Here is a 20,246-nt window from a genome sequence, read left to right as displayed (position 1 = left end):
CTCGTGACCCCCCCAGCGGTCCCGACCCCCAGGTCCAAATCCAGGGAGAGCAGGTTGAGCTCTCTCTGTCAGCTCCAGCTCCCCATGTGGGGACATGAGAGAAGCCTCCCACAAGGATGGTAAAACATCAAAAACATCTGGGCGTCCCCCTGGGCATCGTCCTTGCAGACGGCCAATTCTCTCACACTAGAAGCAACTTGCAGTTTCTCAAGTTGCTCCTGACACAAGAAAGAAATAATGAGGACAGGGATTCTGCACTTTTAATAGTGATATAAAAGGGAGAGTGTAGGTATTTTCATGAGAAAATCTTCCCCTGATGAGATTTTACAAAACACGTCCAGTGATTCTTACCCTGCTGGATCTGATCATGCTAGTCTTGTTCTTCCCCAAGCTTCACTTTCAGTACTGATCAGAAGAGTTAAATTTTGATTTGAAGATGAAAGTGAATTCACTAACAATTCTGTCTTTGAAATCAAATGACAATCTTTTTGTGTGATTTAGAGTATAGAGTGAAAACCTCTGAAGTACTACAGCTGAGAACCCTCTGGTGATGAGTTGCCTCTTAACTTTCCCAATAGTTGCCGCTTATCATTGCATGGTAAGCAGCCATTATCCATGGTATCAGATCTTCGCTGGGGCAATCAAAGTTTTGGTGCAGTTTACTAATTTTTTCCTCCATCAAGGCTGACCATTCGATGTGAACTGATTCACTGTGTAGATCTGTCCATTAAAAAGGTTGTCCCCTGACATTAAGTCCAGTCATGTCTGACTCTGGGGTGTGCTGCTCATCTCCATTTCTAAGCCGAAGAGCCAGCGTTGTCCATAGATACCTCCAAGTTCATGTGGCCAGCATGATTGCATGGAACACCATTACTTTCCCGCCAGAGCGGTACCTATTGATCTACTCACATTTGCATGTTTTCAAACTACTAGGTTGGCAGAAGCTGGTTGGCACACCGCTCCCTGGAATTGAACCTGCGATCTTTCGGTCAACAAGGTCAGCAGCTCAGCGCTTTAACCCTGTGCGCTACCAGGGGCTCAAATATCTGTTCATTAGACCTCCTCAATTGTAGGCCTATGGTGGCAAATGAACCAAGGCCAGGCAGCTGTTTTGCTTATTTAATTGTACAGTATGACTGCCATATCTTTGGGACTGACACCCACAGATTCACCAAGCCATGCCTGAAAAAAATGTTCTCTATAGACATTTTCTAGGTCTTCCATTATGATTCTATGGTATGTTTCCACTAGAAGTTGATCACAGCGTTACCTTGGAGGACCTAGAAATGTTAGATGGTGATCTCTAGGCATAGTCTTTGTCCACCAGTATGATTCTATGATAAACATCCACTAAACATCCTTTATTTCAGTAGGGTTCACTATTATCCATGGTATTGCGTTTCCACAATAACTCCAGGGACATAATCTCCATTCGTATGGGGTTTATAATGTACTGTAAACGTACCCTGTATTCTCAATGCACCTTTGCACGTTTATCACCAGATGGCAGTAAAATCCCAGTTCTGTTTCTTCCCTGTTCAAATACAAGCAATCCCCAAGTTACGAACAAGATAGGTTCTGTAGGTTTGTGCTTAAGTTAAATTTGTGTGTAAGTCGCAACAAGTACATTTTAACAGTGCAACTATAGATATATATAAAAGCTTTAGATAGAATAGGAAAGGGTTAACATCCCTGTGGAGTTTGTTTTGCTGTCTGTACCCCTGCTCAGAATAATAATATTATAATAAGCTTTATTTGTACTCTGCCACTATCTCCCCCAACGGGGACTCGGGGCGGCTTACATGAGGCCAAGCCCAAACAACAAATTGCAATAAAATAAAATATAAATTACAATAAAATAAACAACATCGCATTAAAGTATAAAACATATAAGCATAGTAAACGATATACACAAAACATAAAAAAAAAACAGTAAGAAGATTTCACCCCACTTTCTGTCCCTGTAAGAATTGTATTTTGAAAAAAAAATGGCTTGTTGTGGAAACAAGGATTGGAGAGAAAGCTCAAGTGGAGAGCCCTTTTCCCTATGATAACAACGCTTTCAGGTGAATATTTCCCTCCCAAGGGGCAGATTTCTCACACTTCCTGTTGTCTCCCCTTGTTCTTAATTATGAGTTGTTTGTAAGTCAAATGTTTGTAACTCGGGGACTGCCTGTATCTATGAGGTATTTGAAGGGTGAAGTTAGTGTAGAACAAAGAGTTATTTCTTCCCCATTTATTAAGGCGTCTGTGATTTCAGAGATGGTTAAGCAATTGGGGACACTGACTCCTAATTTCTCTCCTGTCCATCAATAATTTGACAAATGATAACATTATGCAATTAAACAGATTAATCTTTTATGCCCTTTTGCACATTAAAGTGGGCTGACTAAAATGTCCCCATTCCCCACAGTCTTGAAAACCGCTAGAGGACCCCTTGTTATCCTTTGAAATCTGAGTTCCCTAAATGGATTGGTTAACTAGATTACTCTGGAGTCTGCCTTCTGTAGTCATGCCCTCTATTCTTCCGCTGCCACACACACACACACACACACACACACACACACACACTTTCAAATGGGTGGAGCTGTGGCAGAAGATGGTTTACAGCTGTCCCTTTAGGTGAGGTAGCATGTGCCAAGGCTCAAGCAACCAGTTCTCTATGACCTACCGCAACATACATAAAGCCCACTTGCCCTGGCCTATATGTCTATATATATTCTTATAGAGATGCTTCCAGTTTTAGGCAGTGATAAGAAAATGGAGAGTTGTGCATTCTTTACCAGGCTTAGTTCCTATTAATTCTAAATGGACAATCTTCCTTTGACACTTCCTAGGAGGGTCAGCAGTGAGCAAATGTCAAGCTTGCAGGATCAGCAGTGTTGTTGTTTTTAGTTAGGATGCGGCTACAAATGTGGACACTTAGAATAGAACAGATCTGAGACCATGATTCAGTAAAGTGTTTAATTGACTTTTCCTGCTGTATCCATCTCTGTGATCACCAACACCCTAGGAATTCATAATCAGCAATATAATTTAGGATGGGAAATAGGGCTTTTTGTGCTTATTAAGTAACTAGCCGTCCCCTGCCACGCGTTGCTGTGGCCCACTCTGGTGGTCATGGGGGTTCTGTGTGGGTGGTTTGGCCCAATTCTATCGTTGGTGGGGTTCAGAATGCTCTGTGATTGTAGGTGAACTATAAATCCCAGCAACTACAACTCCCAAATGACAAAATCATAATTTTTTGAGTGATGGTAACTCCTTGTGTTGTGAGACGGTTTGTTGCCAAATTTGGTGTGATTTCGTTCATTGGTTCTTTTGTTTTTAGGGTATTCATTATGCACAGAACATTTTTATATATATAGATGTTTATGATATAAGCAATCTTTGCTAATTACTGTAGGTATAGGTATATACTGTGTCTGTGAGGTATAGGTAAAAAATAATCCATGTTTTCCTATTTGGATTATTTTTTATTATTGCAGATATTTATATCCCATCCTTCTCACCCTGGAGAGGAACTCAGGGCGGCTTACAACCAGCAACCATTAGTTTCCTGTCGTAGTCAACTACGAATTGCACACATGGTATTCCTGCGCCTGCGCAGTTCAACTTCGGAACCTTCTAGAATAGAAAAAATGACATTTATGACACTGCCTGGCCCCGCCCCCCCTCCCCCCTCCCCTCTCGAGTATATATAGCCCACGCGGGGCCAGGCCCCCTCAGTTCTCTTTATCCGCCAGCGATTCAACTAGAGAACCTTCTTCGTGATCGACTCATAGGTAGACTATTGGTTTTTGACTCGGACTGGCCCTCGTTTATGCTCTAACTCTCTGACCCGGACTGTACCTGACTTCTCCTCTTGTCTTCTGCCTGGCTATTTGACTCGGACTGTTTTTCGACCTTCCTCTGGCCTACTCCCTATCGGCTGTTTGACTGATCGCCTTCCTAAACATCTATGGCGACCACGTCTTTCAAGAGGTGCACTCAGTGCCCAAATACTCTCCCGGACACGGACGGACACTCGCTGTGCTTGGCCTGTTTGGGAGAGGCCCATCTTGCTCAACCATGCAAGATTTGTCAGGCCTTCACGCCCCAGACCCGAAAGAACAGGGTCTCCAGATTAAAGGCGGCATTGTATGAAAGGGCCCTTCTACCGCCAGCGCCTCCGGCCCAAACCACCAGGCCTCCCAACCTGTCGGGCCCCAAATTGTCTCAACATGGCGGACTTGCCAAAAAGAAAGTTAAAAAGGCAAAGGAGGCTGTCCTCCAAGATGGCGCTCTGGCTTCTCCGGGTCCCCAAGGACCAAGCAAAAGGGCGGGAAGTGAGACAGCCCTTCACTCACCTCCAACGCGCCTCCCTCCCGCTCTGCAACGCGGTGAGCGAGCGCCTCCTCTCGAGGCTGCGCGACTCTCCTCTCTCCAGCCTTCGGGGTCGGCGCAGCCGCTCGGCGCGGGAAGCCTGCCGCCATGGGCGCTACCTGGGGAGGTAGCGCATGCGCTCACGCCTTCAGAGCCTTCCGAGAGCGAGAGGCAGGCAATCCCGCCTCTGCCGATGCCTGCCCTTACTCCCCCGATGTCGGGAGACTCAGGGATGCAGGCAGGAGGAGCTGCCCCTCGCGATACCGAGGGCGCGCTCGGAGACCAGCTGCTTCCCCCGATGCCGGTTCCACCTCAGGGAGGGGGCGTGGCCTCGCCCCCAATGCAGATGGCTGGCCCCTCCTCCTCGATCTTTGGAGGAGCGGCATTTCAACACCCCTCCCCTCCCTCGACATCGGCTGCTCTGGAGGGAGGGGGCGAGGAGAGAAGGGCTCAGCGTATCGAGCCGCCGCGGCGCGGCTCCCGGCGCTCGAGACGTGCGCGCTCCCCGTCGCGATCTTCAAGAGGATCTGGGCGCCGCCGGCGCAGATCGCCCTCTTCGTCCTCCTCATCCTCCTCCTCCTCTTCAGGGTGCTCGAGAAGGAGGCGTCGCTCGAGGTGGTCCAGATCCCCCTCACGCAGGGGACACCGGATGCCTGCTCCAGCGCCCCCACCCCTGCCTTTTCAAGGTTTTTGGCAGCTGTCTTCAACGGGGCAATATGTGTTTGTGCCCACAATGGGGCCTCCACAACCATCCTTCCCGATGTCGTCGACACCGGCCATGCCCCTTCCCATGCCAAGGATGATGGCGCCGGCTGCCCCTCCCCCTCCCCAGGGGCCTTTGACTGTGATGCCCGGCACCTCTCTACAAGGGGCGCATACTTTGAACGTGTCATCAGGTAGGGGAGCTAACACTGTCCCTCCCTCCATTCATGACACCCCCCCTCTCCCAATGCTGTGTGAGGGCGAGCTGCAGCTCACTGATGTCCAGCCAGATACCCTAGAGGGACAGGAGCCTGGACTTAGAGGCGAGGACATTGACAACTATGACTCGGCCCCCGACTCTCCTGATCTGGCCCAAGCTGCGGGTACTGTAGACGAGACTATGGACAGATCTCCTGACTTCAATAAGTTTGCTTCCCTCGTTAGCAGAATGATAAAGGCTCTGGACCTGCCGGCCCCAAAGCCATCTGAACACGTGGAGGACCCGATGTTCCCCTCGGATGAGCAGAACATCGTGTCCCCCACTGCGTTGCCACCACTTCCTTACTTACTGAAATTGGCTAGGGTATCTGATGTAGCCCCCCCGCTGGTGGCGGCTGTACCCAGGAGGGTAGATGCCCTGTATAAGATTGATTTGTCATCCGCAAAATGGGTCTCCAACCCCCCCAGGCCAAACACGGTGGTGGCTGAGGTCGCCAAAGCCAAACGACAGAAGGGCGCTTTGACTACTCCTCCTGATAGAGAGGGTAGAAAGGTGGACGCACTGGGAAGAAAGGCCCACCTTTCAGCGGGGTTGTTCACAAGGATGTCCCATTTTGCCACTTACATGAGCGGCTATCAAAAATTCCTGTGGGAGCAAATCCTACCTTATTTGGACTCCTTGCCGCCAGATAGCCAACGCTTCCCTAAAGCCTTGCAGGAGGAAGCCGTCGTATTGGCACGCTTCCAAAAAGATTTCGCCAAGCACCTGGCCGAAGCAGCGGGCAACCTTTTTGCCATCGCCACTTCGATCAGGAGGCACGCTTGGCTTAGGGCAGCCAACCTCTCTGAGGAGGGCAAAGCCCTTGCAGAAGACCTCCCACTACATGTGGATGGGCTTTTCAATCCCGAAACAGACGAAAAGTTGAAAAGCAAGCAAGAAGTTCGCCAAGCGGCGAGCAAGTTTGGCTACTCGTGGCAACCAAGTTCCCAATCAAAACCCAGATGGCAACAACAGCAGTCCTCTGGCTTCCGCAGGAATTATTCAAACTCTTTCACGGGCCCCTACAGGAACCGCAACTCGGGTTTCTCTAGGTTCCAATCTGGCCGTAGAGCTCCCTATGGAGCCAGATCCAAATTCCAGTCGTTTCAAAACAAGCCTAGGACCCAACCAGCATCCAAGAAGCGGGTTTGACACGGGAGTGGAATCGGGGGCGACTCAGCCGGGGCCCGTTTGCTCCTTGGTCTCACTATCACCCTGTTCGCCGGCTGAGGTCACAGGGGCACGTTGCCCGTCCCCGCCATTGTTCTATGAGAGACTGGCCCCATTTTACGATGTTTGGGCGCAAATTACTTCTGACAAATGGGTTCTTTCTATTGTTAAAAATGGTTATAGAATTGAATTTGAGACTGTACCTCCTACTGGAGAGCCTATATCTACGCCTGTTTCTCTGCCCTTGTCAGAAGAAGTTCAAGCCTTGTTGGCCAAGGGGGCCATCTCTGCTGTTAGCTCTGTTATGTTCCAATACTGTTTTTTCTCTCGATATTTTTTGGTGAATAAACGAAGTGGGGGCTTCCGGGCCATTATGGATCTCAGATCCCTCAATAAACATATTCCCTCAAAGAGATTTAGAATGGTCACTTTGTCGATGATCATGCCGTTGTTATTCCAGGGTGCTTGGTTCGCTACGGTGGATCTGAAAGATGCCTATTTTCATATCTCTATAGTACCACATCACCGTAGATTTTTGGCGTTCATGATTGGTCATCAGGCTTACTGTTACAACGCCTTGCCATTCGGCCTTTCGACAGCGCCCAGGGTCTTCACAAAATGCATGTCTGTGGTTGCGGCCCACCTCCGCACCAGGGGAGTAACGGTGTACCCCTATATTGATGACTGGCTGGTTGTTGCCAGCTCCCCTGAGCAATTAGAACATCATGTCTCTATTATTTTGTCTTTGCTCCAGTCCCTGGGTCTGGTCATCAATCCGGAGAAGTCCTCCCTCATTCCTGCCAGACGGATTCAATTCATCGGGGCGCTGCTGGACTCTGTCTCTCAGAGGGCCTACCTTCCTCCAGACCGTTTCAGCAAATTGCAGGAGTTGGTCAGACATGCTGTCACTGCCCCCAGAGTAACTGCGAAGCAGATTCAGGTCTTATTGGGGCACATGGCCTCAACCACGGCTGTCACCCCCTACGCTCGGCTGAAAATGCGGCCCCTCCAGTTTTGGTTTCTCTCAGTGTTCAACCCCCTTGGGGACCATCCGTCCACCACACTTTCCATCCCACCCAATATCAAACTCTCCCTTGCGGAGTGGATGGACGAGCGTTGGGTATGCCAGGGCCTCCCTTTCCAGCCTCCATCTCCTGTCAGGTCTATGACTACAGACTCGTCCCTGTTGGGTTGGGGGGCTCACTCTCAAGGTTTAATCGCCCAAGGGGTGTGGTCCGCAAACGAGGCAGGCATGCACATAAACGTACTCGAACTGCTCGCGGTGGACAGGGGTCTAAAGTCGTTCGAGAGAGTGGTGTCAGGGAAGGTCATCCAAGTACTCACCGACAACACCACGGTGATGTACTACTTGAACAAGCAAGGGGGCACTCACTCGGGACCCTTGTTAGACCTGTGTCTAGAGATATGGAATTGGTGCATCAGCAGAGGGATACATCTCGTAGTCACTCACCTTCCCGGGGTGGACAACGGTCTTGCGGATGTGTTGAGCAGGAGTCCCATGGCCCACCACGAGTGGTCCCTGAACGAGGAGGTATCATCCGACCTGTTCAGACTCTGGGGCGCACCGGAGGTGGATCTATTTGCAACTCCTCAGAACACCAAGTGCCGGCTGTTTTGCGCCCGTTGCCACCCGATGCCACAGATAGGCTGCCTAGGAGATGCGTTCCTCCATCATTGGGGGGGCAGACTACTTTATGCGTTTCCCCCCTTCCCTCTGTTACTCCGAGTGGTTGCGAAAATCAGGAGGGACAACGCTCACTGCGTTCTAGTGACGCCTTGGTGGCCCCGTCAGCCCTGGTTTGCCCCCCTTCTTCAGTTATCACGGAACAATTTTCTTCAGTTTCGTCACAGATCAGATCTGTTGACGTCTCAAGGGGGTCAGGTGCTGTATCCCGGGGTGCATCAGCTTGGACTGACAGCATGGCTCGTGCTGCCGAACCATTGACTGTTTTTGGGGAACTATCTGGTCCGGTCCGTGCTATTATTGAGGCGGCACATAGACCTTCGACAAAAAGATCATATCTATACAAGTGGGCTAAGTTTAAGAACTTTGTGGCACAAAAGGGTGTCACACCTGAGGAAGCATCTATTTCATTAATACTTGATTTTTTGGTTTCGTTGTTAGATGCGGGCCTTTCGGGCTCGTCTTTAAAGTGTTACTTGGCCGCCATTTCTTGGTTCCGGCGGAAAGTGGGTCTTCCATCATGTTTTGGGGATCCAATGGTTAGAATTTTTCTGCGGGGTATTGCTAATACTAGGCCCTGTGTATCCCCTGTTTCCCCTTCCTGGAGTTTGGAGTTGGTGTTAACAGTTTTGATGAGGCCTCCTTTTGAACCGTTAGCGACAATAGATTTGTCTTATTTATCCTGGAAAGTGGCCTTTTTAGTGGCCATAACGTCGGCTAGGAGGGCCAGTGAATTGTGCGCTTTACGGGTTGATCCTCCTTATCTTAGATTTCACAAAGATAAGGTTGTATTGCGCACAGACATTGCTTTTCTCCCCAAAGTTTCCACAGCATTTCACATGTCTCAGGAGATTGTCCTTCCCTCTTTCTTTCAGAAGCCTACAACGTCTCTGGAAAAGGGTTGGCATTGCTTAGATGTTCGTAGGGCATTGGCGTTTTATGTAGAAAGGACATCTGAAATTAGAAAAACGCCAAGGTTATTTATTAAGTATCGTAAGGATACAAGGGGATTGCCAGTGTCCTCCCAGCGGTTTTCCTCCTGGGTGGTTTCCGTAATTCGGTTGTGCTACAAACTGTCTGGGAAAGATTTACCTCAACAGGTGAAGGGCCACTCAACCCGAGCGGTGTCAACATCTGTTGCCTTTATGAGAGGTGTGCCTTTGGACGCCATTTGCAGAGCTGCCATCTGGACGACGCCACTTTCTTTTGTGTCGCATTACAAGATGGATGTCGTGTCCAGGAGAGCAGCTGAATTTGGGAGATCAGTTCTGTTTTCAGCGGTGGCATGACGCCCACCGTCCACGGTTAGTAGCTTGCTAGTCTACCATGTGTGCAATTCGTAGTTGACTACGACAGGAAATTATAAGTTGCTTACCTGTAACTGTAGTTTCCTGAGTAGTCACCTACGAATTTGCACAACCCGCCCTTCCTCCCCTCGAGTGTCATGCCCCCGTCTTCTGCTGTTTGGCGGAAGAGAACTGAGGGGGCCTGGCCCCGCGTGGGCTATATATACTCGAGAGGGGAGGGGGGAGGGGGGGCGGGGCCAGGCAGTGTCATAAATGTCATTTTTTCTATTCTAGAAGGTTCCGAAGTTGAACTGCGCAGGCGCAGGAATACCATGTGTGCAAATTCGTAGGTGACTACTCAGGAAACTACAGTTACAGGTAAGCAACTTATAATTAAAACATCATCAAAAGGTTTAAAAAGACAATTTAAAAGAGACAAATCCAAGTCTAGAGTCATAGTCCAAAATCCATCCTTTGTCAATCACATGATTCATTTATAATTGTTACTGCTGTGACTGCTGCTCAAAACTTGGTCCATAGCCATGATTTCAATTTCTTCCTGAAGGACAGGAGAGAGGGCGCTGACCTGATTTCGTTAGGCAGTGTGATCCACATATGGGGGGCCACCATCGAGAAGGCTCTGTCCCTTGTCCCCGCCAAACACACCTGCAGAGGTGGTGGGATCGAGAGCAGGGCCTCCCTGACAATCTTAACCTTTGAGGTGGATCATAAAGGAAGATACTTTCAAACAAGTAAGCTGGGCCAGAACCTGGATAATAGCAAGCTCTATCAAAATGAATGACTTCCACCAGAATTCGCCCAGGAGAATCTAGAAAAATCCTAGAGAGTTTTTTCCTGAATTTGTTAGGTCCTGAATTTGTGCAGTTATAGACTTTACCTAATTTCCTGGGCCCTCTAAAATCGCATCAGCCCGGCCTGGCCTTTTAAACTGCCTTAAACAGGCAGTATTATTTTAAATATATGAGCTATTGTGGTTTTTAATGCTTATTTTGTCTTGTTAATTTTATATTCATGCTGTTCTCTTTGTATGTATTGATTATGTCACTTGGAAACCGCTCTGAGTCCCCTTGGGGAGATAGAGCGGTATATAAATAAAGTTTTGTTGTTGTTGTTGTTGTTGTTGTTCTTCAGGGCAATTGTGTTGTAACTCCCATTGGAAGTATAGTATAGAATCGCTCCAAGGACTCAGAAAATTCCTGGAGATGACATAATTGTGTCAGATACAGATAGGCATTGTTTTTACAGATCAATTCCTAATAGATACATTTTTATCCAAACATGGAAATCAAATGTTATAGACTTTGTTTATTATTCATTTATTTATCATATTTATATTCTGTCTTTCTCACCCTGGAGGGGACTCAAGGCAGCCTTACAACAGGCAGCAATTTGATGCCGTACACACATAATCAAATAACCAATTACAATTAAAGCCAAATAATTAAAACATGAATTATTAAAACATCAATTAAAAACACGTCATCCAAAACATAATCCAGGGCCATTCAATTTGGGACATTATTTGACTATTTGCTTTGATTTCTGCTAGCACCCAAAACAAAATCTTCTCAGCTGTTACTCCACAAATTACTATTGTACGTCAGCTTTCAAATTCTGTTAGAATACCAAATGACAAACATGATTAAATATTGTTATAAAACAATAGGGGCAGTCAAACGCAGTAATCAAATATTTAGAGAATATTTGGCAGTTATTTTTAGCATTATCCACATCAACATTTGCAGAGGAAAAATTCTGGAGGCAAAGAAGGGAGTAAATTATTTTCAGATTTCCTATTCATCATCCTTACATTCCCTCAAACACATCTTCCAAACGATGTCCTACAAAGTCCCATGTGACTATTAAATGTGGACTAGACAATACTAATGTTAGGTGGATTTGTAATTGGTTGTGTGTCTGAACCTAAAGGATGCTCACCAATGGTTCCACTTCATCCTGGAAAGAAGTTACTAGTGGGGTGCAGTTTTCAATATCCTTATTAAGGACATGGATGAAGGTCAGGGGCGACTCAACCCATTACGCAAAGTAAGCATTTGCAGTATAGTTGATTTTGCCCAGGGGCGCTCTTGGGGGAAAATAGACCTTGACATATGCGAGTTGTAGTTACTGGGATGTATAGTTCACCTACAATCAAAGAGCATTCTGAACTCCACCAATGATGGAATTGAACCAAATATGGCACACAGAACTCCCACGACGAACAGAAAATATATATCAGTGATTGGTTGGGGGGGGAGGCGCCAAAATACTCTTTGCTTACCATTGAATATTACCTAGGGCCGCCTCTGATGAAGGTATAGGGGGCATGCTTATCAAGTTTTCAAATGACACCAAATTGGGAGGAATAGCTAATACTCCAGAAGACAGGAGCAGAATTCAAAACGATCTTAACAGAAAGATGGGCCAAAATGAGCAAAATGAAGTTCAACAAGGAGAAATGTAGGATACTCCACTTAGGCAGGAAAATAATAATAAAATGCACAGATACAGGATGGGTGATGCCTGACTCAACTACAGAACATATGAAAGAGATTTTGGAGTCTTAAGTAAAGGTAAAGGTTTTCCCTGACATGAAGTCCAGTCGTGTCCGGCTCTGGGATGTGGTGCTCATCTCAATTTCTAAGCCAAAGCACCAGCGTTGTCCGTAGACACCTCCAAGGTCATGTGGCCAGCATGACTGCATGGAGCACCATTACCTTTCCGCCAGAGCAGTACCTATTGATCTACTCACATTTGCATGTTTTTCGAACTACTAAGTTGGCAGAAGCTGGGGCTGACAGCGGAAGCTCACGCCGCTCCCCGCATTTGAACCTGTGACCTTTTGAGCTCAGCAGCTCAGCGCTTTAACCCACTGCACCACTGGGGGCTACTTTGGAGTCTTAGTTGACCACAAGTTCAGCATGAGCCAAAATGTGATGCAGCAGCTAAAAAAGCAAATGGGATTTTGGGCTGCATCATGAAGAGAATAGTGTTTGGTAGATTAAGAGAAGGGATGGTGCCCCTCTCTTCTGCTTTGGTCAGACCTCACCTAGAATACTGTGTCCAATTCTGGGCGTGAGCTCCTGCTGTTAGCCCCAGATTTCTGCCAACCTAGCAGTTTGAAAACACGCAAATGTGAGTAGATCAATAGGTACCGCTCTGGCGGGCAGGTAACTGCGCTCCATGCAGTCATACTAGCCACATGACCTCAGAGGTGTCTATGGACAATGCCGACTCTTTGGCTTAGAAATGGAGATAAGCGCCAACTCCCAGAGTCGGACATGACTGGACTTAATGTCAGGGGAAAACCTTTACCTTTACCCTATTGATCTTTCATAATTTTTTGCACTACAAATAAGACATATGCAGCTTGCATAGGAATGCATTCATGCCCTTTTCAAACTACAGCCTGGTCCTCCAACAGGCTGAGGGCCATGAACTGGCCCTTGACTTAAAACGTTTGAGGACCCCTGGAATACTATATGGTACGAGCATGTTTGGATAGATACGCGGGCGGTCCGGAGCTCAGCCTTCTGCTCTGCCGCCATAGGGGTGGCACTCTCTCCCATGGCGGCCCACGCCTCACGGGCCTGGTTATAAAAAGATCCCTGGGAGCAGGGGAGACGCAGCTCCTCCGTTGCTAGGCAACCGTGGCCTATGCCTGCAGAAAGGCATGGCGGGCCTGCTCTCTTGTGGAGGCCCCTCTGAACATGTGGGAATATTCCCCTTCCCTTCCCTGCCAAGAGGGAGGGAGACTGTAGAAGCAGTGCGTGTTTGTGTCTCCGCGGAGCCTTACATCCCTGCACGTGAACAGCCATGCCTTTTGAAGGCGGGGTTGCCATTCCAGCCTTGCCCACTCCCGTTTTTTGATAGGCCATATGTAGGCCACAAATGCATCTCTGCCTCCAGCAACCTGCTCACTTGGCATTTTAAACTTGCAGACAGAAACCAAGTATAAGCGAATGCATACTTTCCAGCAGTTGTGAGCAGCGCTCATTCAGTAAAATCTGCCTTTTAAAAAACTCAAGCACAGGATGAGCCTCCCTTATCCAAACAATAATACTTGGGGACACACGTGTTTCGGATGTTTTGGAATTCAGTTTTGGAATGCCTGTACTTACATACATGTACATAATAAGATACCTTGGAGATAGAACCATGCCTAAACACTACACTCATTTATAATAATAAACTAGCTGTACCCGCCACATGTTGCTGTGGCAAACCTTCCCTCCCTCTTTCTCTTCTTTCTTTCTTTCTTTCTTTCTTTCTTTCTTTCTTTCTTTCTTTCTCTCCCTTCCTTCCTTCCCTCCCTCTTTCTCTTCTTTCTTTCTTTCTTTCTCTCCCTTCCTTCCTTCCCTCCCTCTTTCCTTCCTTCCTTCCTTCCTTCCTTCCTTCTTTCTTTCTTTCTCTCCTTTCCTTCCTTCCTTCCTTCCCTCCCTCCCTCCCTCCCTCCTTCTTTCCTTCCTTCCCTCCCTCCCTCCCTCCCTCCCTCCCTCCCTCCCTCCCTTCCTTCCTTCCTTCCTTCCTTTCTTTCTTTCTTTCTTTCTTTCTTTCTTCCTTCCTTCCTTCCTTCCTTTCTCTCTCTCCCTTCCTTCCTTCCTTCCTTCCTTCCTTCCTTCCTTCCTTCCTTCCCTCTTTCCTTCCTTCCTTCCTTCCTTCCTTCTTTCCTTCCCTTTCTTTCTTTCTTTCTTTCTTTCTTCCTTTCTCTCCCTTCCTTCCTTCCTTCCTTCCTTCCTTCCTTCCTTCCTTCCTTCCTTCCTTCCTTCCTTCCTTCCTTCCTTCCCTCCCTCCCTCCCTCCCTCCCTCCCTCCCTTTCTCTTTCCTTCCTTCCTCCCTCCCTCCCTCCCTCCCTTCTTTCCTTCCCTTTCTTTCTTTCTTTCTTTCTTCCTTTCTCTCCCTTCCTTCCTTCCTTCCTTCCCTCCCTCCCTCCCTCCCTCCCTTTCTCTTTCCTTCCTTCCTCCCTCCCTCCCTCCCTTCTTTCCTTCCCTTTCTTTCTTTCTTTCTTTCTTTCTCTCCCTCCCTCCCTCTTTCCTTCTTTCCTTCTTTCCTTCTTTCCTTCTTTCCTTCCTCCCTCCCTCCCTCCCTCCCTTTTCTTCTTCCCTTCCTCCCCCCCCCCCCCAACACCTTTTCTTCCCCATCCTCTTTTTCCTCTTTCTTCCTTCTCTAGCTGTTCTGGACTGCTGCAACTCCCAGCAGTCCTCCTGATCCATCTACCTGCCTACCTATCTCTATCTAATCTATCTGGAAGATTTCTGGGAGTTGTAGTTTAGGAATAGGAAATTGGAAATATGCAGGGATTGGGATGCTCTCAAAGAAATCCAAGTAGAAGAAAACTTGCAGCTTGGAAGCAGTGCATTTGGCTCATTCTCCTCTCCTAAAGGGCCTGGTCTAGAGGATGCTGGGAGCTGTAGCCCGGAAGCGAGGGTGGATATGCTATTGTGTGTTTTGTTTGCTGGGGGAGTCGTTTTTGTGCATGCCCTGTAGTATATTTTTGCTTTTTTAGCTTTTAAGTCCCTTCTGCTTTTATGAGTGATGGTAACTTGTTGGCCTGATAGGTGTATTGTGTCCAAATTTGGTGTCAATTCGTCCAGTGGTTTTTGAGTTACGTTAATTCCACAAATGAACATTACATTTTTATTTATATAGATAATATATTTTGCTGTGTTGTCAAAGACTTTCATGGCCGGAATCACTAGGTTACTGAGAGTTTTCCGTGCTGTATGGCCATGTTCCAGAAGCATTCTCTCCTGACATTTCACCCACATCTATGGCAGGCATCCTCAGAGCTTGTGACGTCTGTTGGAAACGAGGCAAGTGAGGTTTATATATCTGAGGAATGTCCAGGGTGGGATAAATAATTCTTGTCTAGTTGAGGCAGGTGTGAATGTTGCAATTGGCCACTTTGGCCACCTCAGGAGAGAATGCTTCTGAAACATGGCCATACAGCCCAGAAAACTCACTGCAACCCAATACATTTTACTCTTTATGTCTTGAGAAGGGAGATAACACATTTGAAACACATCAACATAAAATACAATACATACAATAAAATGCATGTGTGTATTTACTCAAGTCTAATGTGCACCTCAATTTTTAAACCCTGAAGCCAAAAAAAGCATTTGTTGTTGAATGTTATGTGTAGTGGCAAAAAAGGTATGCCTGCTTAGGATTCTGTCTTTAAAATACCAAAGCTTCCAGCAATAGAAAAGAAAACCTTGGGGTTCATCTATTATTTATTTATTTATTTATTTAGAGCTTTTATAACCCGGTCTTCTCAGGCTGGCTAACAGAGGAAATTCATACACACATAGAATAAACATAATAGTATCATAATACATTAATACAAAAAACACTAAAATACAGATCATACAATTACAAAAGCCAGGTCGTCAGAGTAAAATCACAAATTCATCACCATCTGCCAGTGTGGTCAGCCATTATTGACTCAATCATCATTCTGCAAATGCTATATTCCAAAGCCAAGATTTTACCAGCTTTCTGAAAGTCAGGAGGGAAGGGGCAGATCTAATCTCCAATGGGAAAGAGTTCCAGAGCCGAGGGGCCACCACCGAGAAGGCCCTGTTCCTCTTCCCCACCAGATGCGATTGCGAAGGAGGTGGGACCGAGAGCAGGGCCCCTCCAGAAGATCTTAACAACCTTGATGGTTCATAGGTGAGAATCCGTTCGGACAGGTAAACTGGGCCGGAGTCATTTAGGGATTTATAGGTCAGCATCAGCACTTTGAATTGTGCTCGGAAGCTAATTGGCAGCCAGTGGAGCTGACGCAGCAGAGGAGTAGTATGCTCGCTGTACCCTGCTCCTGTTAGTAATCTGGCTACCGTTCGTAGGACCATTTGAAGCTTCCGGGCAATCTTCAGAGGCAACCCCACGTAGAGAGCGTTGCAGTAGTCTATACCGGATGTAACCAGAGTGTGGACCACCGTGGCCAAGTCAGACTTCCCAAGGTACGGTCGCAGCTGGCTGTTGAATGACTCCACTTTACAGTTTGGTTCATTTTTATGAAATCATGTAGTTTTACAAGATCTCGAGCTTTCTCTGGAAAAATTATATTCTTTTGCCTTTCCTTCAGTGAGTTTAATATAGTGTCAAGTGGTTTTTTCTGCCCCATTTGCTCTTCTTAAAACAACCCTATAATTAATTAATTTATATTTATATATATCTCTGAATGAATGAATGCCTAGGGTCACATAGCAACCTCCATGGCTACACATTCAATCATAATTTTGGGGTGCCAGTTCTTACTATCAATGCATAACAATCTTGTGCCTGTAATTGACTGAGAGCACATTATGTTTGCATACCACACTTCTTCAGGAGCTGAAAAGCAGCTTATGTATATAACTCCGTGATCTCCTATCTCTGCAGCTTACAGGGCCAGATTCATTTAGCTTTAGCAGTGGGGGGTTAACTCTTATTTCACAAATGGCAGAGACAGTGACTTTTCCCACAGGGCATCCACAACAGAAGTATGACTTGAACAGATTTCCAGCCTAATTCTTCAACAGACTGTTTCAGCAATCATATTTGGATGTAGCTCCAATTTTGACAAAGACTCATATTCTCAAATAAGCGCATACAAAAGTACAGAAGCCTTCATTTCTACTGGAAAGAGCAAGCTGGATCAATTCTGGGGTTTCCTTTCCAGATACACATCCATTTTATACAGTTTGACTGACATATTTCCATTAAAAGAATCCTGGGAGATGTAGTTTGGTAAAGCTGTTGAGAATCATAAAAGTGCTAAGACTCATAAGTGACTTCATAAAACTCAGTTTTCTTAGTATTGCTTGTTGAAATGCACTAACTGTTAAACCAATTAAATCTATAAGGTCCGCTGTGCATTTCTGCCCACGCTCTGTGTGTCTTCCCCTCAGCTATTTTTTTTCAAGAGAAAGATTTATTCAGAAATAGATAAGGAATCAGTCTGAATACATTTACTAACTATCCTGAAAAAGGGAGAGGTCTCTTACTCAGATATATCTTGCTATAGAAAACCAGCTACTTCATCACACTAGAGAATGAATCCACTTAAAACCTGGTTGCTGCCTCCTGCAGAATTCTGGGGTTTGTGGTTTACGGAGGAGCCTTTAACAGCCTCACTAAACTACAAACCCCAGAATTCTGCAGGAGGCAGAAACCAGATTTAAAGTGGATTCATTCTGTAGTGTGATGAAGTAACAGGAGTGCTTTTGTGACAACAGTGAACTATGCCAAGTCTCATGCTTATCTCAGAGCTAGTTGCATTTTTCAAAATCAAAATGATGTACAGTTACAGTTAATGAAATCTTAGTGCATCTTAGTCTGACTTGACCACAGTAGTCCATGCTCTAGTTACCACCCATATAGACTACTGCAACGTGCTCTACGTGGCGTTGCCTTTGAAGACTGCCCGAAGCTTCAAATGGTCCAACCGACGGTAGCCAGATTACTAAAAGGAACGGCACTCAGGGAGCATACAACTCCTCTGTTGCACCAGCTCCACTGGCTGCCAGTCTGCTACTGAGCACAATTCAAAGTGCTGGCTTTAGCCTATAAAGACTTAAACAGTTGTGGCCCAACTTACCTGTCTGAAAACATCATCCCTTATGAACCTGCTAGGACGTTATGATTGTCCTGAGAGGCCCTGCTCTCAATCCCACCTGCGTCACAAACATGTTTGGTGAGGACGAGAGACAGGGCCTTCTCAGTGGTGGCCCCTCGGCTATGGAACGCCCTTCCTGGGGACATTAGATTGGCCCCCTCTCTCTTAACATTTCGGAAAAGAGTCAGGACTTGGTTGTTTGAACAAGCGTTTGAAAATGCAAGGTAAATGACATGGGAATTGGATGACAAGATTGGACAATGTTTTTATTAGGAGACGTAATTGATGTATGTTTTTAATACTATCGTTATGGCTTTATATTACGTGTTCATGCTTTAAATGTTTTACGGTGTATTGGTCATCGAATCGTTGCCTCTGTAAACTGTCCTGAGTCGCCTGAGGGCCGACAAGGGCGGTAACAAATACAGTAAACAAACAAATAAACAACAAATCTCAAATTCAGACCCAGTTGGTCTATAAGAAATCATCTATACTGCCATTGTGCTTGATCTTCACACTGTCTGTGGCAATCCCCATGCTGTTTGTCATGGTTGCCATGGATAGGTAGCATGACAGCTATATGGCATCACTGCAACAGTTGTGAGATGCTTATTAATCTTCTTCATTAATAAAAACAGTGTTGTATATATAGTACTTTTTCAAGAGCTGAATTCACTTCATATACAGTCAGCTTTCCACATTTGCTGGAGTTAGGAGCACAAGACCATGGTGAAATGAAAAGCTTCAAACAAAAACAATGCTGTCGAAGGCTTTCATGGCCTCACTACCTCTGAGAATGCTTGCCATAGATGCAGGCGAAACGTCATGAGAGAATGCCTCTAAAAACAATGCTATTTTTTATCTTAGGAATTTCTAACTCTGTATCCAACCTCCACTGGAAGCTGACTATAAGAATCATGCTGGAGGACCTAGAGATTCCAAGGGATATATTCATTCTGGAAATCTCTATGTTCTCCAGCATGACTCTATGGTCAGCATCTGGAGGAAGTTGACCATCATATTACATCAAAGAACTTGAGATAATATTTTAGTCAAGCCTGAATAATCAAATCTGCAAATGTCAAACCCACACATTTAGAGGGCCAACTCTATATTATCACAAATAATCTTGGAACAGGACTTTAATAATCTCTTTTATTGTCTCCCATCTTTTACATATCGAGCATAAGCTCAATAAAGGTGACTCAACAAATGCCACTTAGGCCCCTTCCACACAGCTGAATAAAATTCCACATTTTCTGCTTTGAACTAGAATAGATGGCAGTGTGGTCTCAGATAATCCAGTTCAAAGCAGATATTGTGGGATTTTCTGTCTTGATATTCTGCATTATATGGCTGTGTGGAAGGGCCCTTAGTCAGCCCATAGCAAATCTTGGAAAAGATAATGATTATTTTTTTTTTTTACTAAACTAGGAGCCCCCAGTGGCACAGTGGGTTAAAGCGCTGAGCTGCTGAGCTTGTTGACCGAAAGATCGCAGGTTCGATTCCAGGGAGCGGTGTGAGCTTCCGCTGTCAGCCCTAGCTTCTGCCAACCTAGCAGATCGAAAACATGCAGATGTGAGTAGATTAATAGGGAAGGTAAGGGAGCTCCATGCAGTCATGCTGGCCACATGACCTTGGAGGTGTCTATGGACAATGCCGGCTCTTCGGCTTAGAAATGGAGATGAGCACTGCACCCCAGAGTCAGACATGACTGGACTTAATGACAGAGGACAACCTTTACCTTTACTTTTACCTTTTATCAGAATACCACAATTAGGTTCTTGTGGGTTTTTTTGGGCTATATGGCCATGTTCTAGAGGCATGTTCTCCTGACGTTTCACCTGCATCTATGGCAAGAATCCTCACAGGTAGTGAGGTCTGTTGGAATTAGGAAAATGGGTTTATATATCTGTGGAATGACTGGGGTGGGGCAAAGAGCTCTTCTCTGCTGGATCTAGGTGTGAATGTTTTAACTGACCACCTTCATTAGCATTGAAAGGCTTGGCTGAGCCTGGGGTAATCTTTTGTTCAGAGGTGTTAAGATGTGCCTGGTTGTTTCCTCTCTGCTGTTTTGCTGTTGTAATTTTAGTTTTTTTAATACTGGTAGCCAGATTTTGTTCATTTTTATGGTCT

The 20,246-nt window shown here is 46.1% G+C and overlaps 2 protein-coding genes across 2 annotated transcripts in view; both read left to right on the top strand.

Annotated features, from left to right (window-relative positions):
* Positions 1–20,246, top strand: part of IQSEC2 (IQ motif and Sec7 domain ArfGEF 2) — a 331,690-nt gene that overhangs the window by 183,205 nt on the left and 128,239 nt on the right.
* Positions 4,604–9,874, top strand: LOC137096107 (uncharacterized). Its single transcript, XM_067464180.1, has 2 exons — positions 4,604–9,502; positions 9,779–9,874. The coding sequence occupies exon 1, from the start codon at positions 4,661–4,663 to the stop codon at positions 6,473–6,475; it is 1,815 nt and encodes a 604-aa protein (XP_067320281.1). The 5' UTR covers positions 4,604–4,660; the 3' UTR covers positions 6,476–9,502; positions 9,779–9,874.

The sequence above is a fragment of the Anolis sagrei genome, chromosome 2, assembly GCF_037176765.1.
Source record: "Anolis sagrei isolate rAnoSag1 chromosome 2, rAnoSag1.mat, whole genome shotgun sequence".
Taxonomy (NCBI): Eukaryota; Metazoa; Chordata; class Lepidosauria; order Squamata; family Dactyloidae; genus Anolis; species Anolis sagrei.
Note: the sequence above shows the minus strand (reverse complement) of the source record. Positions and strands in the feature narration are given on the sequence as shown.